We start from the raw sequence: 17,498 nt of genomic DNA, 5'->3' as shown, positions 1-17,498 counted from the left end.
GTGGCGTAAACAGAGAGGTGGCCAACCCATGACCTGGCAGAGGAGTATGAAGGAGATCACGAAACGCTTGGGTGCTGTCGGTGCTACTCGCCTTCCAGGATGGGGACCGCGTGATCCTCACTGTGCCTGGTTGGAGACACTACAAGATATGGCTGTCAATCGATGTCAGTGGCGTTGTGGTTGTCAGTTTCTATCCAAATGGCCTGAGTTAATGTCTGGAGGTATAGGTACCTCGGAATAATTGTGGTAAGCAAGCACTAAATCTCTTGCCCGTCTACCTTTACTCTTTTCTTCACAATACGGTTTTCAAATAAATCATGGTTGTACGGCAGTGAAGCCTCAGTGTTGAACACTGATGTCATGCTGTCGATGATGATGGTGATGCTTTAGTTAACTAGCTAATACACTGGTGTAGCGCAGTAGTGTTCAGAGTCTCAGGTATCCGAAAAATAGCACTGACCAATCAGATAACTCGGAAACCAGTGTACTTCGTACTAAAGTAACCTCTTTGCTCAATCCGCCATGAACTTACCAGATTCCAATGATCGATTCGACAGGTTTAGTGTCCCGGTTTGTTGCGCCTGCTGCAATATTTTCAAAAGTACTGCGGAAGTTTGTCCCTGAGTAGCTGAACCATCTCTTTTGGAGGAAAGGTCGAAATTCAACATATTCCGCGGGAAGTAACTACAAAGACAACAGAATAAGGTGGGTGACTGATAATGAAGAAATCTAAATGTTAGGGGTGACAAACACAATTCCTTTTCCTGAGAAGATACGTTCTACCCTGAGAGAAGTATCATGACTGGTGATGCTACACTAAAGCTCATGATTAGAAAAGATTAACACCAACCAGTCGGAGACTTCGCTGTTAGCCATGAGCTATATCATCAAGTGTTCGCCCACACTATTACCACATCGGATAAACAAGAGCGAAGGGCACGTCGTCCGGGAAATGAGGGATAGGATGAAGCGTAAATGGAATGACGAATACAACGTGTGGTTAGGCTGTCCATCTCCTCGCCATCATAATTGACGGTCCATCGAATAGGACGGAGAGCTCAGCTTTTTGAAAATGAGGAGCGCCGCAGTCTATTCGTTCAAAGCTCGACAAACAACCCACAGATCACGAGTTGTCCACTTCATATATTCATAACAGCCCCCTGTATCATTAGAATCGACGTCATCAACCGAAAATAACAGAGATCCACAGTCTTGTTAAGGGAAGTGTGACCGCCACAAGTGTCTTCCCAGATCTGTTTCAGTTGATTTGGATCAACTCTCTCCTTATTTCCTTCGGGAGGAGGAGATAAAGAGAAATGAATTACGGAAATATCACCATTAGCAGTAGTGGTTAGACGGTCGTGAGGTGAACCAAACAGCTCCTTCGTCTGAGTAGCTAAATGCACTGGAGGTTCGTTATTCGTGGAAAATATTGCTGATAGCCTTTGGCAGGTGTTCGTCGAATGACATTCGACAACTTAGGGTAGAACTCGCTTCTTTTCTTTTCAGAATGAGTCATTATGAGTAAATCAGCGCATTCTTGTGTGTTTAATTCGATTTTTCATTATTCTTGGATTCAGAAACCTGGAAGATACTAAGGAACTGGATCAACAAACGGCAACGACAAAGGATCACTCAAAAGAACCGATAGATGAAGATGATGAGACAAGAGGAGTAGCACTAATCAGTTTTGACAGTATTTACTGCCGTAATCAACATTACTTGTTTCAATAGAGTCGACAAAACTGCTTCTGTATTTTTATCCAAAACGCTAAAGAACCGTTACATGCAACGAGCCAAAAAAGCGTTCCTTTCAAGGGAGTGGGCTTAATGAAGATGTCGATTTCGATCAAACGTGCGCGGTTTGAAAAATCATCACCATCAATTATGAATAACAGCAAATGAGCTCGAGATATGACGGTTAGGCACCGACGGGATGTTACAGCCGAACAGTTGATTGCTTTGGGAAAAGTGACACCTCATATCCAAGAGGCAGAAGAAGACCAAAGTGGTTGACTTTTGTACTTTCTATCGAAGAGCAATTCTACCTCCCGGGAAGAGTAGCATTTCACATTAGTCGGATATGGCACTAGACACGGAATCCACTTCGATTTGCCTTATGGCATGGCACCAGAAGAATTCCAGCCTCCACAGTATTTATTACTGGATGTGATAGCAAAGCAGGTTGGTGACCAAAGCGAGCTGTAATGGGACAAATCATTCCAAGCACCCTTTAGACATTCCATCGAATCAGACCTGAAATATCCAAACCCGACCAGCATAGTCAGCGGACGACTCAACTGTGCTAAGGAGATTAGACCGCGGACAGCTGTGGTCATCTGCAGAACATCTGCAAAACAGAATGAAAAACGAAAATGCGGGAATTCGACCAAATTCTACAGACCCTCTACATGTACCCTGGGCGAACCCAAAGTCTACAATGCGAACTGGCTCGTGTTTCGTTCCTACACAGATGCTTAAGATGGATACCGCTCTATCACCAAAAACCTTGCCTGGCTTTTTCCATTTCAAGCCCAATTCTCTGACATGACAGTAAGATTTACGAAAACCCGGATTTTCATTCAACCTACAAACTGATCACGTTGCAAATTTTTCCGTCGCTATTCTGTCCTTTAGATGTTCGTCCCAATCTGTCCTTTCCAATCCTACTCCATCATTTCGGCGTACTTTACGGTGATACCCCTCGGCTCACTTGGATAGCACACGGCAATTTCTACAATTTCGGAGACTGTGGTTTTATCGCAAGGTTCCTGTTTTTTTATGGAAATCCTTCAGTTACTCTGATACTATCTGATTTAGTCCTCACTTTCCCCCAGACTGACTAAACCACAAGTGGCTGCAGGTAACAGATAAAGAGAACAGGTTGTGCAGGCGTTGATTGGTGCTTACTTACCCCTCGTCGGACCTAGTTCTTCCACGTTCGTGCTCAGTAAACTTCAGAGCAAATTAAACGGCATTTTACTAGCGTTAGCACTGCTATTTTTGCAACTTCTAGCGAAATTCACCCCTTATCCCCAGTTGTATCTGACAGCTGTCTCCACTCCAGTAATTCAGTGTCAGAGAAAGATTCGCCAACAAGGAAAACAACTACTTTGTTGCGAACAAGAAAGTGTAAAAGTCACAAGGCGCCCCACGGTATTTAAAGGGCACTTTTGACACTGATCCAGGCTGCTGATCGGCGCTTGGTGAACGCCCATCATCATCGAGCGTACTTCCATGAAATGCCTCAACACTTATTATTGTGGGCCGTGCTTCTGTGGCATACCTCAACACTCATCGACCATTGCTGAATGGGTTGATTAATTGGCTGCCCCGGATGCTCGCCTTCCCTATTGAGATCTTGGTGGAGTCCGAGGGACTCAGTAGGTTCCTGGCATCCTGGAACTACTCTCGGAAATATACCCTTCCTAATACCCCCAAAAGTGGCCCCTGTTCTGACTCCAATCACTATCAGCCCATCATAACTACCTCATTTCTAGAAGAAATGAAGAAACCACTTTTAACAACCAACTCGAGACACTAGAAGGACCAGGTAGCCATTTTGACTGTCGGTGATTGCCCCGAGATATTTTTCAGTGACATTTTGCGAGTACACGGGATCAACTTCACATCCGGCTTTCATTAGATCCAACGGTTGACACATTATATAACACTAGCTGTTCCCACACCGAGCGGCCAGATAGTCGAAGTGCCTGCTTTTATTAGCCTGCCCATGTTACGCGATGCTTTTTGGTGCGGCGGCACCGAATAACCCACGGCACGCCAGCACACTGAGGTGGTTGGATGCGACTGCATGCATGGGTGACAACTGCATGTTACTTCAACATGAAGGGCAGCGCGTCGCTTCATGACTTGCCAGCAGTCTGCATTACCCTCATGGCATGATTGGTTGGCCAATGTGGAGCTGGACTTGTTAAGTAAGACGGAAAGATTAGGGAACAAACGAACGAAGGATATGGAATGTCTTTAGCGCGATACTCTGTAGGTTGGTTATCTTTTTCACGGGCTTTTATTCGGTTCCCACGCATCCCCCATCAGCACAGACGGTACGACATCAGTGGTAATTGCTGACGCTTTACCGTCATGCAACCATAATTTACTTAAAACCGTCATTGTAAAGAAGAGAATAAAAATGGATAAAAAGGACCAACCGCTCTAAGCACTCATTCATACAAGATGAAAACAAACTGACTAGGACGTCACTGATATGAATCAGGAGCTCGGTTACACTTTGGAAAACATATACAGTTCCAAGCCTCTGGAGCCGTAGGGGTCCCAAGTTTACCGTCCAGGGCTATGGTGCATTTTGAGAATCCCAGTGATTGACAGCAGGGGGCCACGAGAATCGCCGTTCGGAATACTCGATCCAGCGGTCGATCGGGCCCGCGCCAGTTCGATCCTTAGTGGATTCGTTCACAGGCGATTTCTGTGGGTCGGTCCCACCAATCAACCGAAATAATCTTCCAGTATTCCCTGCATTCGCTGTTTCATTTAGTATTCCACGTCCATAGGGCTTCACGGTACGCATATTTTAACTTAATATCAATAATTCATCATGATGAATTACGTTCTGGACGGGTTAAAATTTTTGCCCGAGATTCAAACAGCGCCACTGTCCTGTCTGATATCTGGGGTTCCAGTAAAACTGGCAGTGCTGTGTAGCAGACAAAATACCCAGGACTGTAGAATGATGTGGAAATCCCGCGCATTGACATCCAACAGTGGAACACTTGAAATAACCTAGGAAGCCGTTTCGATAAATTCGTTTGACTTGGAGATATGAGTCTCTCAGTTGCTGAGCTAGCTGTCTGTCCCTAACGCAGCCCTGGAAAGCTATGTGGAACGCGAGTCTGGACGAGTACATTGTCGGAATACACACAAATGTTCTAAAACGAACAATAGTCGGTTGCTATTCCATACCATCGGTAGCTTATGACGATGTGATCAATTTGTGTTAGTGGCTGGCACGCTGTTGAAATATCATGTAGCTAGACGATTTAAGGAATTTCGGACATTAGCACGGCAGAAAACGTGTGCAACAATGTCAGCAGGCGTCAGAACACGAAATATATTGGGCAAAGAACAACGCGTCCCTAAGGTCACTATCGGTATCACACGTTCCGGGTATCAGGTTCGCGAACGGAGCTTACAAAATACGGCTTAGTAATATGCGACGAACGAAGTGGGTGTGGAAATACTCACGGCAGGGGCGTCACCATTGGCTGGACAGAACAAACAAGCGAATGACCATATTTGGCTCTTCAGCCTTCCTATCCATTTAAGCAGTAGCTCTGTATGCTTACGCTGTCAGCACAGCCATGTAGCAAGTCCTTCTGTCCTCTCCATATCAAGTAATCAGGCAGGCCCGGTTCAGGCGTAATCAATAGTCGGCCAACTACTACACAACAAACAGATGAAGCATTCATTGTTGCCCGTAGGTACGAAATCAAGTCCAGGTTGGCCACATCACTGAGCGGCGACGAGTGTTTAGAGCGCGAACTTACTGACTGAAAGGTCCGTACTTCAAACCCGACCTCTGCATCTTGACTTCCGCTATCTAGGCTTGGGCAACCGGACAGTATCCCAGCATCGTGCTTCCTTCGATTGGCATAGTAGCTAGGCATCGGACAGTATCCCAGCATCCTGCTTCCTTCGATTGGCATAGTAGCTAGGCACCGAAAGGGTCATACGGCCTATCGATGTGACCACACTGAGCCCCAGACGTCCGTTTGTGTATTCGGCCCCCTGCCAACCACAACGTACTAGCTTTATCCTGCAATAAAAGGGTTTCCAGGCATCACAAAAGTTGTATCTGATGGCGTCGGAGCTACAGCCGCCAGCTGCGTGAATGGACGAGATCATCAGCATCATCATTGTCAGCTGTAAAAACCGCACTGCTGATGGACGAGATCGCATCATCATTGTCAGCTGTAAAAACCGCACTGCTGATCCGGTGTTCCCACAAGATTAGGGCAATGCTCTGAAGACATCGATGGTCAAACACTGAAAGTTTCTGATCCATATACTAATATGGAGCGAACCGCAGCATTGTAAACTCGACCCTTGACGGATAAGCTGATGTCACGCCTACGTCACAGGTCACGCAAGTTCACGAAAGCTGCTCCGGCCCTCCCAATCCGAATTTAGATTTCATCTTCCGCCAGACCACCGGGACTGATACAGCTGCCCAGGTAAACAAATTTATCTACTGCCTCAATCGCCTCATCTGCAAGCATGAGGCTAGGGTTCAAGCCCACCTAACCTTGCAGTAGCACTTTACACTCTGCATGTGTGAAGTGCATGCCGAACCGTGAGGCAGAATTACTTAGATTATTTAATATTGCTTGCATTACCACAGGTCGGATCCCAGAAGAGCTATGTCGTCTGCGTACTCGATATCTGTGAGCGGACACCCCGAAAGCACTTCGACTCCACAGTCATTAGAGGCTGGTAGTGAGTCTTCCATGATCGCATCACTGACGAAGTTGAAGAGGAGAAGTGAAAGAGGATAGCCCTGTCGGACCCCACTTGATGTAGTGAACTCAGGCGAGAGCTGCCGCCGACCTTCACACGGCCGAAGGGGTTGGCGTACAGTGCCTTAAGGAAGATCAAGAATTTATGGGGGACACCTTTGCTCCACAGACACTGCCGTAGTGCCTGACGGTCCAGAGTCAAAGGCAGCTTTCAGATCAAGAAACACAGTGATTGTTGGCTACTGGAAGCAGTGTGACTGTTCCAGAATTTGTCACAGGATGAAGATATGATTGATGTAACCTCTTGCAGGAAGGAACCCAGCTTCATTTTCACGGATTTCTCTCCCTGTGTTCACTCAACTTTCGAAGGACACAGTTAACAGGCTGATGCCTGGTTTTCACACAGCGTCCATGTAACTTTTTTGAGGATGGGGATAAGTGTCGACATCCCCCGTTCTACAGGCACCTTCTCTTCATCCATATGGCACCAATGAGGTTTGTCAGATAGGCCACCAGGGATTTTCCGCCTTCTTTGAAGAAGGCTGGATACAGACCGTCCGGTCTTGGTGCCTTCTCGCGTTTTAGTAGGGCTGTTTCATGGCGATCAAGGTTTACATTTCATTCACCCGTATGCATTATCTCCGCAGGCTGTGTTTCGGGAGGCCAGGGGAACTGTTCTTCGAAGCGTTCCGCCCAGTCAACGTTTTTGCGAGTGAATTAATGAGCCATCTTTTTCACTTATCGTTTCGCTGACCGTTGCTTTCCTAGGGCCAGTCGGTCGTGTGAGTTGATATAGAACACGGCTGTTTTCCGTAGCAAAGGCCTTCTCCATCTCCCGAGCTTTCGATTTCCACAAGAGCTCTCGGTCTTTCCTTAGACTCTTCACTATTGGGCGTTTGAGGTATTTGCGTGCGCCGTCGACCTCGTTGCCTGTTGGTATAGCTTTCCTGGTATCGATCATGGTTGGCAATCTCGATGACATCCAGTGGTCTTGTGGTCGGACTGGAGAAGTCGGACAGACAGCACTGGAGGCCACTAATATATAGCTTCTTTTACACTTTGTGATGCTTCATCCACATGCTCACTGCCACCACAGTATTGTTTTACTGTGGAGAGTTGTTGGGCTAGCTCAGATCGATACTGTCGAGATATGGCAGTTCTTCGAAGCTGGTAGATTGGCATGCTTCTTGCTGACTTGCGGTGGCCTGAAGGGAAACGTACTGTCAGGCGTGCACGCACCATGGCGTGATCGGAATCAAGTAGTGTGCCCCAGAAGGAACGGCAATCTTGAACTGTGGCTCTCCACTGGTGGCTGATGGCCACGTGGTCCACCTGGGTCCACGGTTGGTTTGCAGTTAGTGGCCACCAGGTTACGCGGTGCGAACGTTCATGTTGAAAGTTCGTACTTGTCAGAAACAGCTCATGATCAGCACACAACTGCAGGAGTCGATCTCCTTTGTATGTGTGGCAAGCATACACTCCGAATCGACCGCCAAAATCTGATTCCAAAGAGCTCAGACGACCTAACTGAGCATGCGAATCGACTACAAGGATCACAATGTCAGTGCATTTTGCTTGACAAATGAGCCCGGATAACTCTCGACACAAAGTATCCTTCCTCGCCTCGGAACCGCTGTCCGTTGGGGTATAAGCCGACACTGCAAACAAGCCTTGGGATTGATTGAACTAGATAACCGGACGGCGCAAGGACGACTGTTCACTGCGATCCAATCCAGCAAAGAGCGCTCAGCTCTGGGGCTGAGTGCAACTCCCACGCCATATATTCCGAGTCATCGATTCTGGGTAGAAATCTGAGAGGGCTGAGTTCATTCTTGACATTCTGGGATGCTTCACCACGCTCGGGTTTTGTATGCGTGGTTCGAAAACACATCATACATCAATTTTCAGGGGGCATAAGGTCTCAGCAAGCATTGTCTGTTTGCCAATTCGACATGGAGTACTGAGGTTGAAAGCTCCTTTATAGAAAGGATCTCGTGGATTTATAAGGGTGTTATTTTGTTTATCGTTAGTAGGCAGCGAAAAGCGCAATGCCCTTCGGTCAGACAACTGACAGTCAAATGGCCCAGCGACATCTGCTTGTGTGGTGGAAAGGGGTTGGGGAGGGACATCGGTGGACGCCGAACTGCGCAGGCAAATAATACTTCCCGGTTGCCCATGCCAAGGAAGGGACTTTGGTTGTGGTACCCCACCTTGAGCCTTTGACCCAAAATTCTGACCCACAAGGTAGCGGGAGGACATAGGGTTTTGTTCCGGGACCGTGTCCCTGGCCTCTGACTCGAAAGTCTGACCCACGAGGCAGCGGACAGTAGGGTTTTCTTTGGGGACCCTGCCCGGAGCCGATGACTCAACAGTCTGACCTGCTCGGCTGCAGGGGGTTGGCCTAACCCGAGGACGCAGAGAATAAAGCATTACAGTCTCATTTCTGATGCGGCTATGCACAGCAGGTGCCTTTCGAGCAGCACCGGGCTTTCAAAGTATTTCGGTCGTATTGGATAATGCGCCGGCTGTCACGGCCAACCGCTGAGCGATCGGAATGTTTGGTTTTTGGGCCGACCTTTTCTAACCCGTCCTTTCTTGGAGGAAGAGAGCATCGCTGCTTTCATAAATATGGACATTTTGGTCGCCTGGGGGAAACACTTTACTACCTTCATACTCCTGCCGCAGAGGACAGTACGAATTTATCCCCAGACCGCCCCGTATTACGATTACTCGTAGTATGGGGTCTCGCTGTTCTTGGTCTGGTCGCTCCCCTTTGACCTTTCTGGCATGGTTGGACCTTGTGGAACGACGTTCCAGCCAGTGTAGCCCTCGGGAACATTGCAGCACTCAAACCCGACCACCACGTCAAGGTGGCAGCTTTATGTCGGGAGCGGACGCAATAAACAGATAAAGATCAGCTTACTAGTTATGAGATTATTTGACTGACGTTGCTGTACGAACCACAGAGAAAAACGACTAACAACCAGGATTCAATCACCCAAAGAACCTTTGGAACGGTACCGACCGCTCAAGTCTGTTACAGACTTCTGGATCACAAAGGTGCACAATCGGAAGCGACTGGAGTGATGACGTAGTTTGTTCAACCAAGCAAGAGAATATTTTTTCCTTCTTGCTTGAGAGTGAGAGCGTTGAAAGCAGTCATATAAATCAAGCGTCAAGGCTTGAGGATTGAAATTATGGATATCTGAGAATATCAGGGCAAATATTGGGGTCTACAACGAATGTTACAAATGGTATGATGGAAGGAAAAGATATTTGAAGGGACGATAGGTGTCAGCGGCGGCCTGTTTTCGCCTTCCCCTTCTGCTTAACACAGTAATTAAGGCGACCCGGCCGATGACACCACACGACGGCTGATGTGGCATGACAATTCTTTTACATATAAGAATCATGGTTGTACGCGGGGTGGAACACTGATAGAGCACCCAAACGTAGACAGGAAGACGACCACGGTCCTCAGTAAAAGCTTCTGGTTCAAAGGTATTACTCCGAAGCAGCGATGGTTGGTGGGAAATAACAGTATATTACACCTCTTGAAAAACAAGTCGCCATACGCGTTCCAACCGTCACCCTGGAGACCGATGAGAATTTGGTAATCAGAGATATAACCATTGACCATTGCGAGTGTCCCACAGACACGCACTGATATAGCTCAATGGGCCACGCAAGCATAAAAACCGTCACACCACAACATGGTTTAGTCTGTTCCTCATGGTCGCTCTCCACTCCTACGGAATCGTCCAGTTCCTCGTAGGCTCCCACACCACGTTCTCCATTATTGGACACAGACCCGCCAAGGAAGATTTTGAAAATTCTAAGCCATGATTGACAGCTCATTTTTTTAGACTAGACCAGAACTAGACCACAGAACAAGCGCGCGAAATGCAGTGATTCAGCAAAAAAAATAACCCTGTTCGAGTTCCCGTGCACATCTGTGTATGTACGGGCGTTCTACAATGTCGCCCTCATATGCTGGATGATGCCCCCCGCCAGAAGTTGAATCACAGACATCCTAACATAAGGTATCACTTCAGGTTGATTCAACGAAATTTATGATATCACTGAAGTCTATCACCATCATCATTACTATCACCGACAGCAATACCAGGGGAAAAATTAAGCGTAACTGCCGTACAACCATGTTAATCAATTCGAACAGAGAAGAAAAATTGGTCAGAAAGGACCAGGGGATAGCCTGCCGCAAACATCCGAGGTGCCCACACCTTCAGCACTAAGTAAGGCAAAATGGATAGATGATCGCATGAACAACACTGACAGCGGTTAGCCCCAATATCGTTCTGTGTTCCCAACCAGACGCAGGGGCTACGTGGATCTCATTCTGGAAGGCGAAAAGCACTATCTGTACCCTAAAATTCTTTAGCATCTTTCATTCCCTTCTGCCATATCACGTGCTGTCTACGTCTAGGTTACCGTTAAGCAGAATTAGGCACGGAAAACAACGCTCTTCTCAGCAGGCGGTAACTTGATATACGCAACATGTGGTTTAGCCAACTTAGCTTCTAATGCTGGATGCATTCTTTAAGTGAGGTACCTTTTTATGCCAAAGGCCCGTAGCCTGATCATTTAATCCGGAATTCACCGGTTTCAACTGATTCCAACCATACTCCTGAGACGTCGGTCGTCAAAGACCTAAAGATATCTAGGATCCTTCGTTTGAAAGTAGCCAAGTCTCACAAGCATACGGCAATACAGCGCGAACCGTAGTCTGATACACACGTCCTTTGAGACCCAACGATATGCCTTTATGATATCTGAATTCGCCGAAGCATTTCAGACGTTCAACATTCGTGCGTTAACTTTGCATTTTATATTATCACCAGAGCTAGCTACGTTCCCGAAAGATGTGAGGCTCCAAAAGTTCCCGTGTCCCACCTTGAATTCCTACAAGCATTTTCAAAACCAGTAAGTCCCACAGCATGCATTTGCACTTCGTGGGCGTGATTGACGTACCGAAGAAGAGAATGATTTTTGTAAGCTCTTCTAGTAGTGCTTGTGCTTTTTTTGAAAACGCGAACAACCCCATCTGCATATTCCAGGTCAACATGGTCTTCGTTTGGAAAGATCTGGATACCAAGGTTTGGAGAACTTAAGCCGTTTGCTTCACTACCTACTTAGTGACGAAACTAAGCGAAAATGGGGTGTGCACACCCTGATAGTTGTTTGAAAGAAAGGTCTGGAGAACTCCCAGCGCAGTCTCACGCGCCAACATTTATGAGTACAAGCGGTAAATATTGGTCACGAACTTCTGGGACATGCCCTCTTGCCCAAGCGTGTCAAAAGAGACAAACCGGTCGACAGAATGGAGAACACTCTTGAATTTAAGGAGCACCAAGATTACATGGCACCCATACATATGCCGTTCTTCTTCCATAAACACGCCAACCAACTGTGAGGGCTACAGCCTGGTGTTAAAATTCTGAAAATATCAATCGGCACGGCTAAAACTGTTCACAAACTTTTGTAGGGTCAGTGGAAATATTTTCTTTGCATTTCCGAATCCAAACCTAGCCACCATCTGAACCTCAAAAACATTGGCGAAGTATGGCTTACCGCTCTGTCAAACCGTAAATTATTGTTGCTTACGAAACAAAACACTTTCTTCGGAATGTTTGGAATGCGACTCGATGTAACTAGCAGTTTATGTGGCTCTCTGATGAGCCCATGGCTAGGCAGCGAGATGTTCAAGAACAAGATAGTTCTCAATCTCTGAAGAAAGGTCCCATTGGTCCGAGGATGGAAAACGGCGCATGTATTCGAGAATCGACCGGTGGCTTTATCACTGACCGTTAAAAATAGCGGTTTCCATGGTTGCTAAAGCCGTCATGGTACACTCCAAAAATGTCTTCAACGGCCAAAGCCTACCATGGCTCCAAACGTTATCGAAGCTGACTGTGATAAGTTCGTGAACCGTGGAAACCAGTCGACATAGCACACAAACTTTCCTGAGGGCTTTCAAACAGTTCATCGCCAAACACTACGAGTAAAACATTTACAACCATAAGGTTCGTAAGACGGTGATACGTGTGTTTCTCTACCTTATGTGCCTACACTAATGGACGAGTACGTGTCTGCGACAAAATAACTCCCAAATCTATCACACCTAGCTTGATTTACAAGGGTAGACTGAAGTACTACTACTGCCCCACTGTTCTGCTTTCTGGATCCGATTCGTGGCTGTTCCGTGTTTGATCATCGGTGTCTCCGCATCTTTGAATGGATCTGATTGGAACACCAACTCAGTAGTGCTGAGTTATGTCGAAAAGTCTTCGAGATCGGCTGGGTTGCGTTGGTTAGTCCATGTAATGTGTGTCAAGGGACCGTCTGCCCCGTACAGTCCAGTCATGAATCAGGAAGGACCATTCATGACTTGGCGACGAAGCATGTATGACTAGTTACCTGAGTGATGTTAGTAAATGCCCTTCCGCCGAATAGGAATAGCAGGACGAGACAAACCAACAGGTAGAAATCCTGACGGATCTGGTATATCACAGCCTGCGTAATATAACTATTCGAAATCGAATCTATATCTTGTTCACTACCTAGATCATTCAGTCCGTGTCATATCGGATAAAAAGAACCACCCAGCCTCATTGAACCGACTGGGTCACCGCCCCCAATGTGTGGTTCTCAGATGTAAACACAGTACTTCGGCCCACGATTCTTAGCTGAAAAGCTAAATTGAACTGGCATAGCACAGATAAACTGCATAAGACTGATGCAACGCAACTGCTCGTTGCATTTCTATGGTGAGGTTGGTGTGGCAGATCAGAGCACAATCATTCACCGACGGCATTTTCCGCCACTAATGTGTCGAGCTTTTACTTCGAATCCCCGCTTCTGCAACAGGCCCTCCACCATCTTGCCTTTGAAAGATCCTCGTTTGCCTTCGTCAGTGTCAACCAAGGTAGCGGGTCCCAACGAAAACCGCTCGATCGTATCAGAGAATCCAGACAGTTGGTAGTGCTCCCATGCGCCCTCTTATAGCCCCTTAAGGAGTAATGTAATGGTTGATGAGTGTTTCAGAGATGGATCGAGTCATTGAATGGCAAGATAATGAACAGGAAACAGGCTTCATCCGGGACTACATAAGATACCAGGCTTATTCATCCCACGCTAACTGCAGCATGCACGCTTAGGTAGCAGCTTGGGACAGTGATCCTCCGAAGACAAGGGTGCACAACTATTTGTGTGGGTAATAACATGGAAGTATCTCATAACCCCATAAACGACAATGCGGCCAACCATGAGTTTTGTCACATACTTTGCGTATTCTGAAAAGCACCACCGAATTCCCTAATTTTTCCACGGGAATTTTTTTTTAGGTCCGAGTATTGATCGGAACGGAATGCGCATAAATGGTGTGCAAAGGCATTGGTTATTCAAGTACGGCAGCCGGCGTTGTGATGGACATGGAAAATATGCGTACGCAACTTCGTGGCGTAGTCCAAAAGCTGACGACGACATCAGCATCCTGTTGTGTTCACGTATTACTTGGTTTGTACGCGCCTGAAGCTCCACAAATGTGCAATACTTCATAACCAAAAAAAGGGAAAACCCATGAGCTGAAACCTAATAGGAAATGCGAGTCAATGCATCAGCAACCAACAGCGGCTGTAATGAAAACACAAAACGGCATTTTCACAGGCGCGCGATAACTTAAAAGGTGATGGAATATTCGGCCGCATGCATGCGGTCAAGGTCAATGCGGTGCGGGAAGGGAGCACAGGACTGAACAGCAAGAACCAATAATCATCCAGATTACTCAATTGGAGGCAAAAGACGCCCATAGAGTCTACTGCTTTTTCGATTGGGTCTCGGTGTATTTTTTCATTTCTCATGAGTGAAATTCCTGGAGGACAGAAGAAAGATTGGCTAGATACAATGTGCCTCATAGATCAGATGGGTTTACAAGATCATCCCTAAACCAACATGAATGTTGGTCAACGCGAGAGACTCAAACGGCGATCGATGGAAACTGGAAGTGGCAAAATTTGTGGGATCTGTGAGGTGTGTTTGCTCTCGTTGCCATCGCGCGGATCCTGGATAGTTCTCGGAAGGGCTGGTGCATGCACATTTTATGCACAAGGCTGAAGATTCCGGGTGTGCTTGACGAATTTAGGAGTACTCACATCTGTTAAGGAACGCCATATGCCCACATCATGTGCCAAAGTTATCTTTTTTGAGAATAAATTGGATGTTTCAGCTGAGCTTCTTACTCTAGGCCCCTGCATCTTCACATCCGTCTGGTGAATCTTTGCTGGGCATTTTCCGAACAGCATACATCCGTTTTCAGGGATGTTCCTTATTCTAACGCGGGGTATTCCAAGTGGCCTCTCACCATAACTCTTAAGGCCGGCGGCTAGACGCACAATGTATTTTTCTGCAAAACGCCTGCGGACGAAATAAAAACTTTAACGTCAAAATGTTGCACTTCTTTGCATATATGCGTAGACTGAAAACCCCCCTCATCTGCCGTTATTTTTTTGCGATTTGTTTTAATCGAGACATTTGAAAATTATTGGCGCACACTCGGAGGTGGCTTTCGTTGAGAAATTTGTGGGTGTATCGTTTTCATCCTTCACGGCATTTGAGAAGACCTTAAATCAACACATGAAGGATAACTTTGTGATATTTGTGCGTTCATCAAGTAATCGAAGCACCAACACTATTTTGCGTTACGAATGGGTGTACTACAAATGCAGCAGGCGCCCTCCAAGAAAAACGGAAAGCCGTGGAATCCGAAGAAGCTAGTAAGCCGAGCGTAATTTCTAATAAAAAAAGTACGCGAAGCACCAGCTGCCCAGTGCGGTTTTGTCTACGGAGGCAAAGGAACCAACTGGCAGTGACGTCTTATTTTCTGGAACACAACCACAAACTGTCAAAGTTTCTTTACGAACGGCTTCCAGTCAATCGACGCTTAACCGAAAACGAGTTGGGCACGTCCAATTTCCTCAAGCAAACCGCCTGATGTCACCTTGAATCATTAGGTTTATATATAAAATCAGCTAATTCACGGTTTACAAGTGGTGCTGAACGACAAGCGTCCCACTGTTTGTACTGGGAGCTAGCGACCAATTTCATGCCGTGGCATAACGCCAACCCCGAAAAACACCGTGAAGTAACAAAAAACTTCAAGCTGCCAGTTGATGTGGCCAACTGAAGACGCATCGCTGTTTGCGTCGCTCTTGCTGCGCATCCAAATGAATCTACCCTACGTGCATGTCTGAAATCTTGCTTTAAGTCCATGATGGACTCGCAAACTTTAAGCTACCTTGGTCGAAACCGAAAGCTCAAGGAACTTAATTAATGTAGGCCAGCATGAAGGCAATGCTGAAGAATGCAGGAACCTGTGTATAGCAAGGTGCTAACTTGAACAGCATTTCGCCTGAGGAGAAAACCTCACCAACCAAACGGCGTAGGTAACCCATTCGTTTTATGGGACACTAATGATTTTTGTGCACTGGTCGCGAATCACCTGACCTTTCTTGCGGCCTCATAAGTGGAAGAGGCCACAGTCCACATTAACTTTTACTTCGCTGGTATTAGTGATTTGGGTTGCAAATAAATGAATTGATTGTCCCACCAGTTTAAACTTTAGTTTTCATGCGGGCTATACAAAGGCACAGTTGCAGTAACCTACGGAGCTGTGGAGAATCACTAGTACGTTTATTGCGCCATCGGTGCAAAGAATGCCCGGTAAGTGACCGAACCAAGGATTAAAGAGTGTTCGCATTTGCACGTCTTGAATGAAACATTAAACTCGTCGCGTTTGATTTGCATCCTTCTAGAGGCGAAAATTCGAAAACTTTGCACGTCACAAAGGCTAAAAGCACCTCTCGTTTGCTTACTGCAGTCTGGATCCCAATCCCCTTTCCCCGACAACTGGCAGCAAGTCATCCGTCACAGATGTGGAGTATCAGTCGTTTTACTGACAAACGCTCATTAACGTTTCCAATACGTGCAGTATATACGCCAAAGCTTTTAGCTGTCCCGGCTGGACTAACTGCTTGTGGGCCGGAAATGAGTGTGGAATATGTTCCTTGCTCCTTTGAATTCCAGTCTGGCAACCACAGCTGAGTGATGGGGGAGGATCCAAGGATAAAACAACCACTGTATTTTCTTACCGCGTAGGGCGGATTGCGCGTTGAGTACCAAGGACAAACTAACTCGGGAGAGCCGCACTGCACAGAAAAATAATCACGTACATATACGAGAAACAGCGTCAACTGGGGGGCAGCAGAAACCATGAGACGATTGGCGCAGATTTGTCCGCCCTTTCCAGCCCCGAAATGACGACAATAAAAAGCAAAGCTACTTTGTCACTTAATCTGTATGAGCCACTTATCGCTCGTTAGTGTACAGTGTATAAGGCAAGGACAAGAATTTCATGTGTTCCGTATTTCATTTATGGTATCCTAATGTGTGTACCAATGGCTTGCCAAAACGCTACCGCCGAACACGGATCAAGACACTCACATTTCCCGCCAATTTGTCCCTGAAAGAATTTTCTATTAATAGTGTTCGCCCGTCGCCTCTCTGAGCGGGCTAAACGGTTTTCTTGTAACAGATCGTCTTCTACATAACCAAACCCACGGCACTCATTCCATCCGGAACCTGAATAACCTGTGCCTTTCTACCATAACTTACATCTTTTAAATGGATCCTTTGAGTGTGGCTCACTGCGAATGTTCCAGTTGCTTTCATGGTATCGTCCAATCAGCAAAATCTCCTGCTTTCTGGTGAGGCATAAGTGGCTGTGGAGTGCTTATTCAAATGTGGCGCTAGCGCTCGTATTTACCTCCAGCGCTTGGCCAGGGTAAAAAGCATACCACCCATCACAATGAAAATAGCCTAGGAGTTACTCGGTAGGATGGCTCGACAGTTACATAACAGGGTGAGGTGTCCAGGACAAGGAAGTCACTCGTTGACCCGTCGACTATCAGTCGTAACTCGTCAGACGAC

General features: G+C 46.7%; 1 protein-coding gene across 1 annotated transcript; it reads right to left on the bottom strand.

The window, feature by feature from the left end:
• Window positions 1–257: 257 nt before the first annotated feature.
• On the bottom strand, window positions 258–3,664 carry T265_09620 (hypothetical protein; the record flags this gene model as incomplete). Its single annotated transcript, XM_009175741.1, has 3 exons — window positions 258–384; window positions 533–684; window positions 3,533–3,664. The coding sequence occupies 3 exons, from the start codon at window positions 3,662–3,664 to the stop codon at window positions 258–260; spliced, it is 411 nt and encodes a 136-aa protein (XP_009174005.1).
• Between the last annotated feature and the right edge of the window lie 13,834 nt (window positions 3,665–17,498).

The sequence above is a fragment of the Opisthorchis viverrini genome, assembly GCF_000715545.1.
Source record: "Opisthorchis viverrini unplaced genomic scaffold opera_v5_294, whole genome shotgun sequence".
Taxonomy (NCBI): Eukaryota; Metazoa; Platyhelminthes; class Trematoda; order Opisthorchiida; family Opisthorchiidae; genus Opisthorchis; species Opisthorchis viverrini.
The sequence above is the reverse complement of the archived record's forward strand: the minus strand, read 5'-3'. Positions and strand labels throughout refer to the sequence as shown.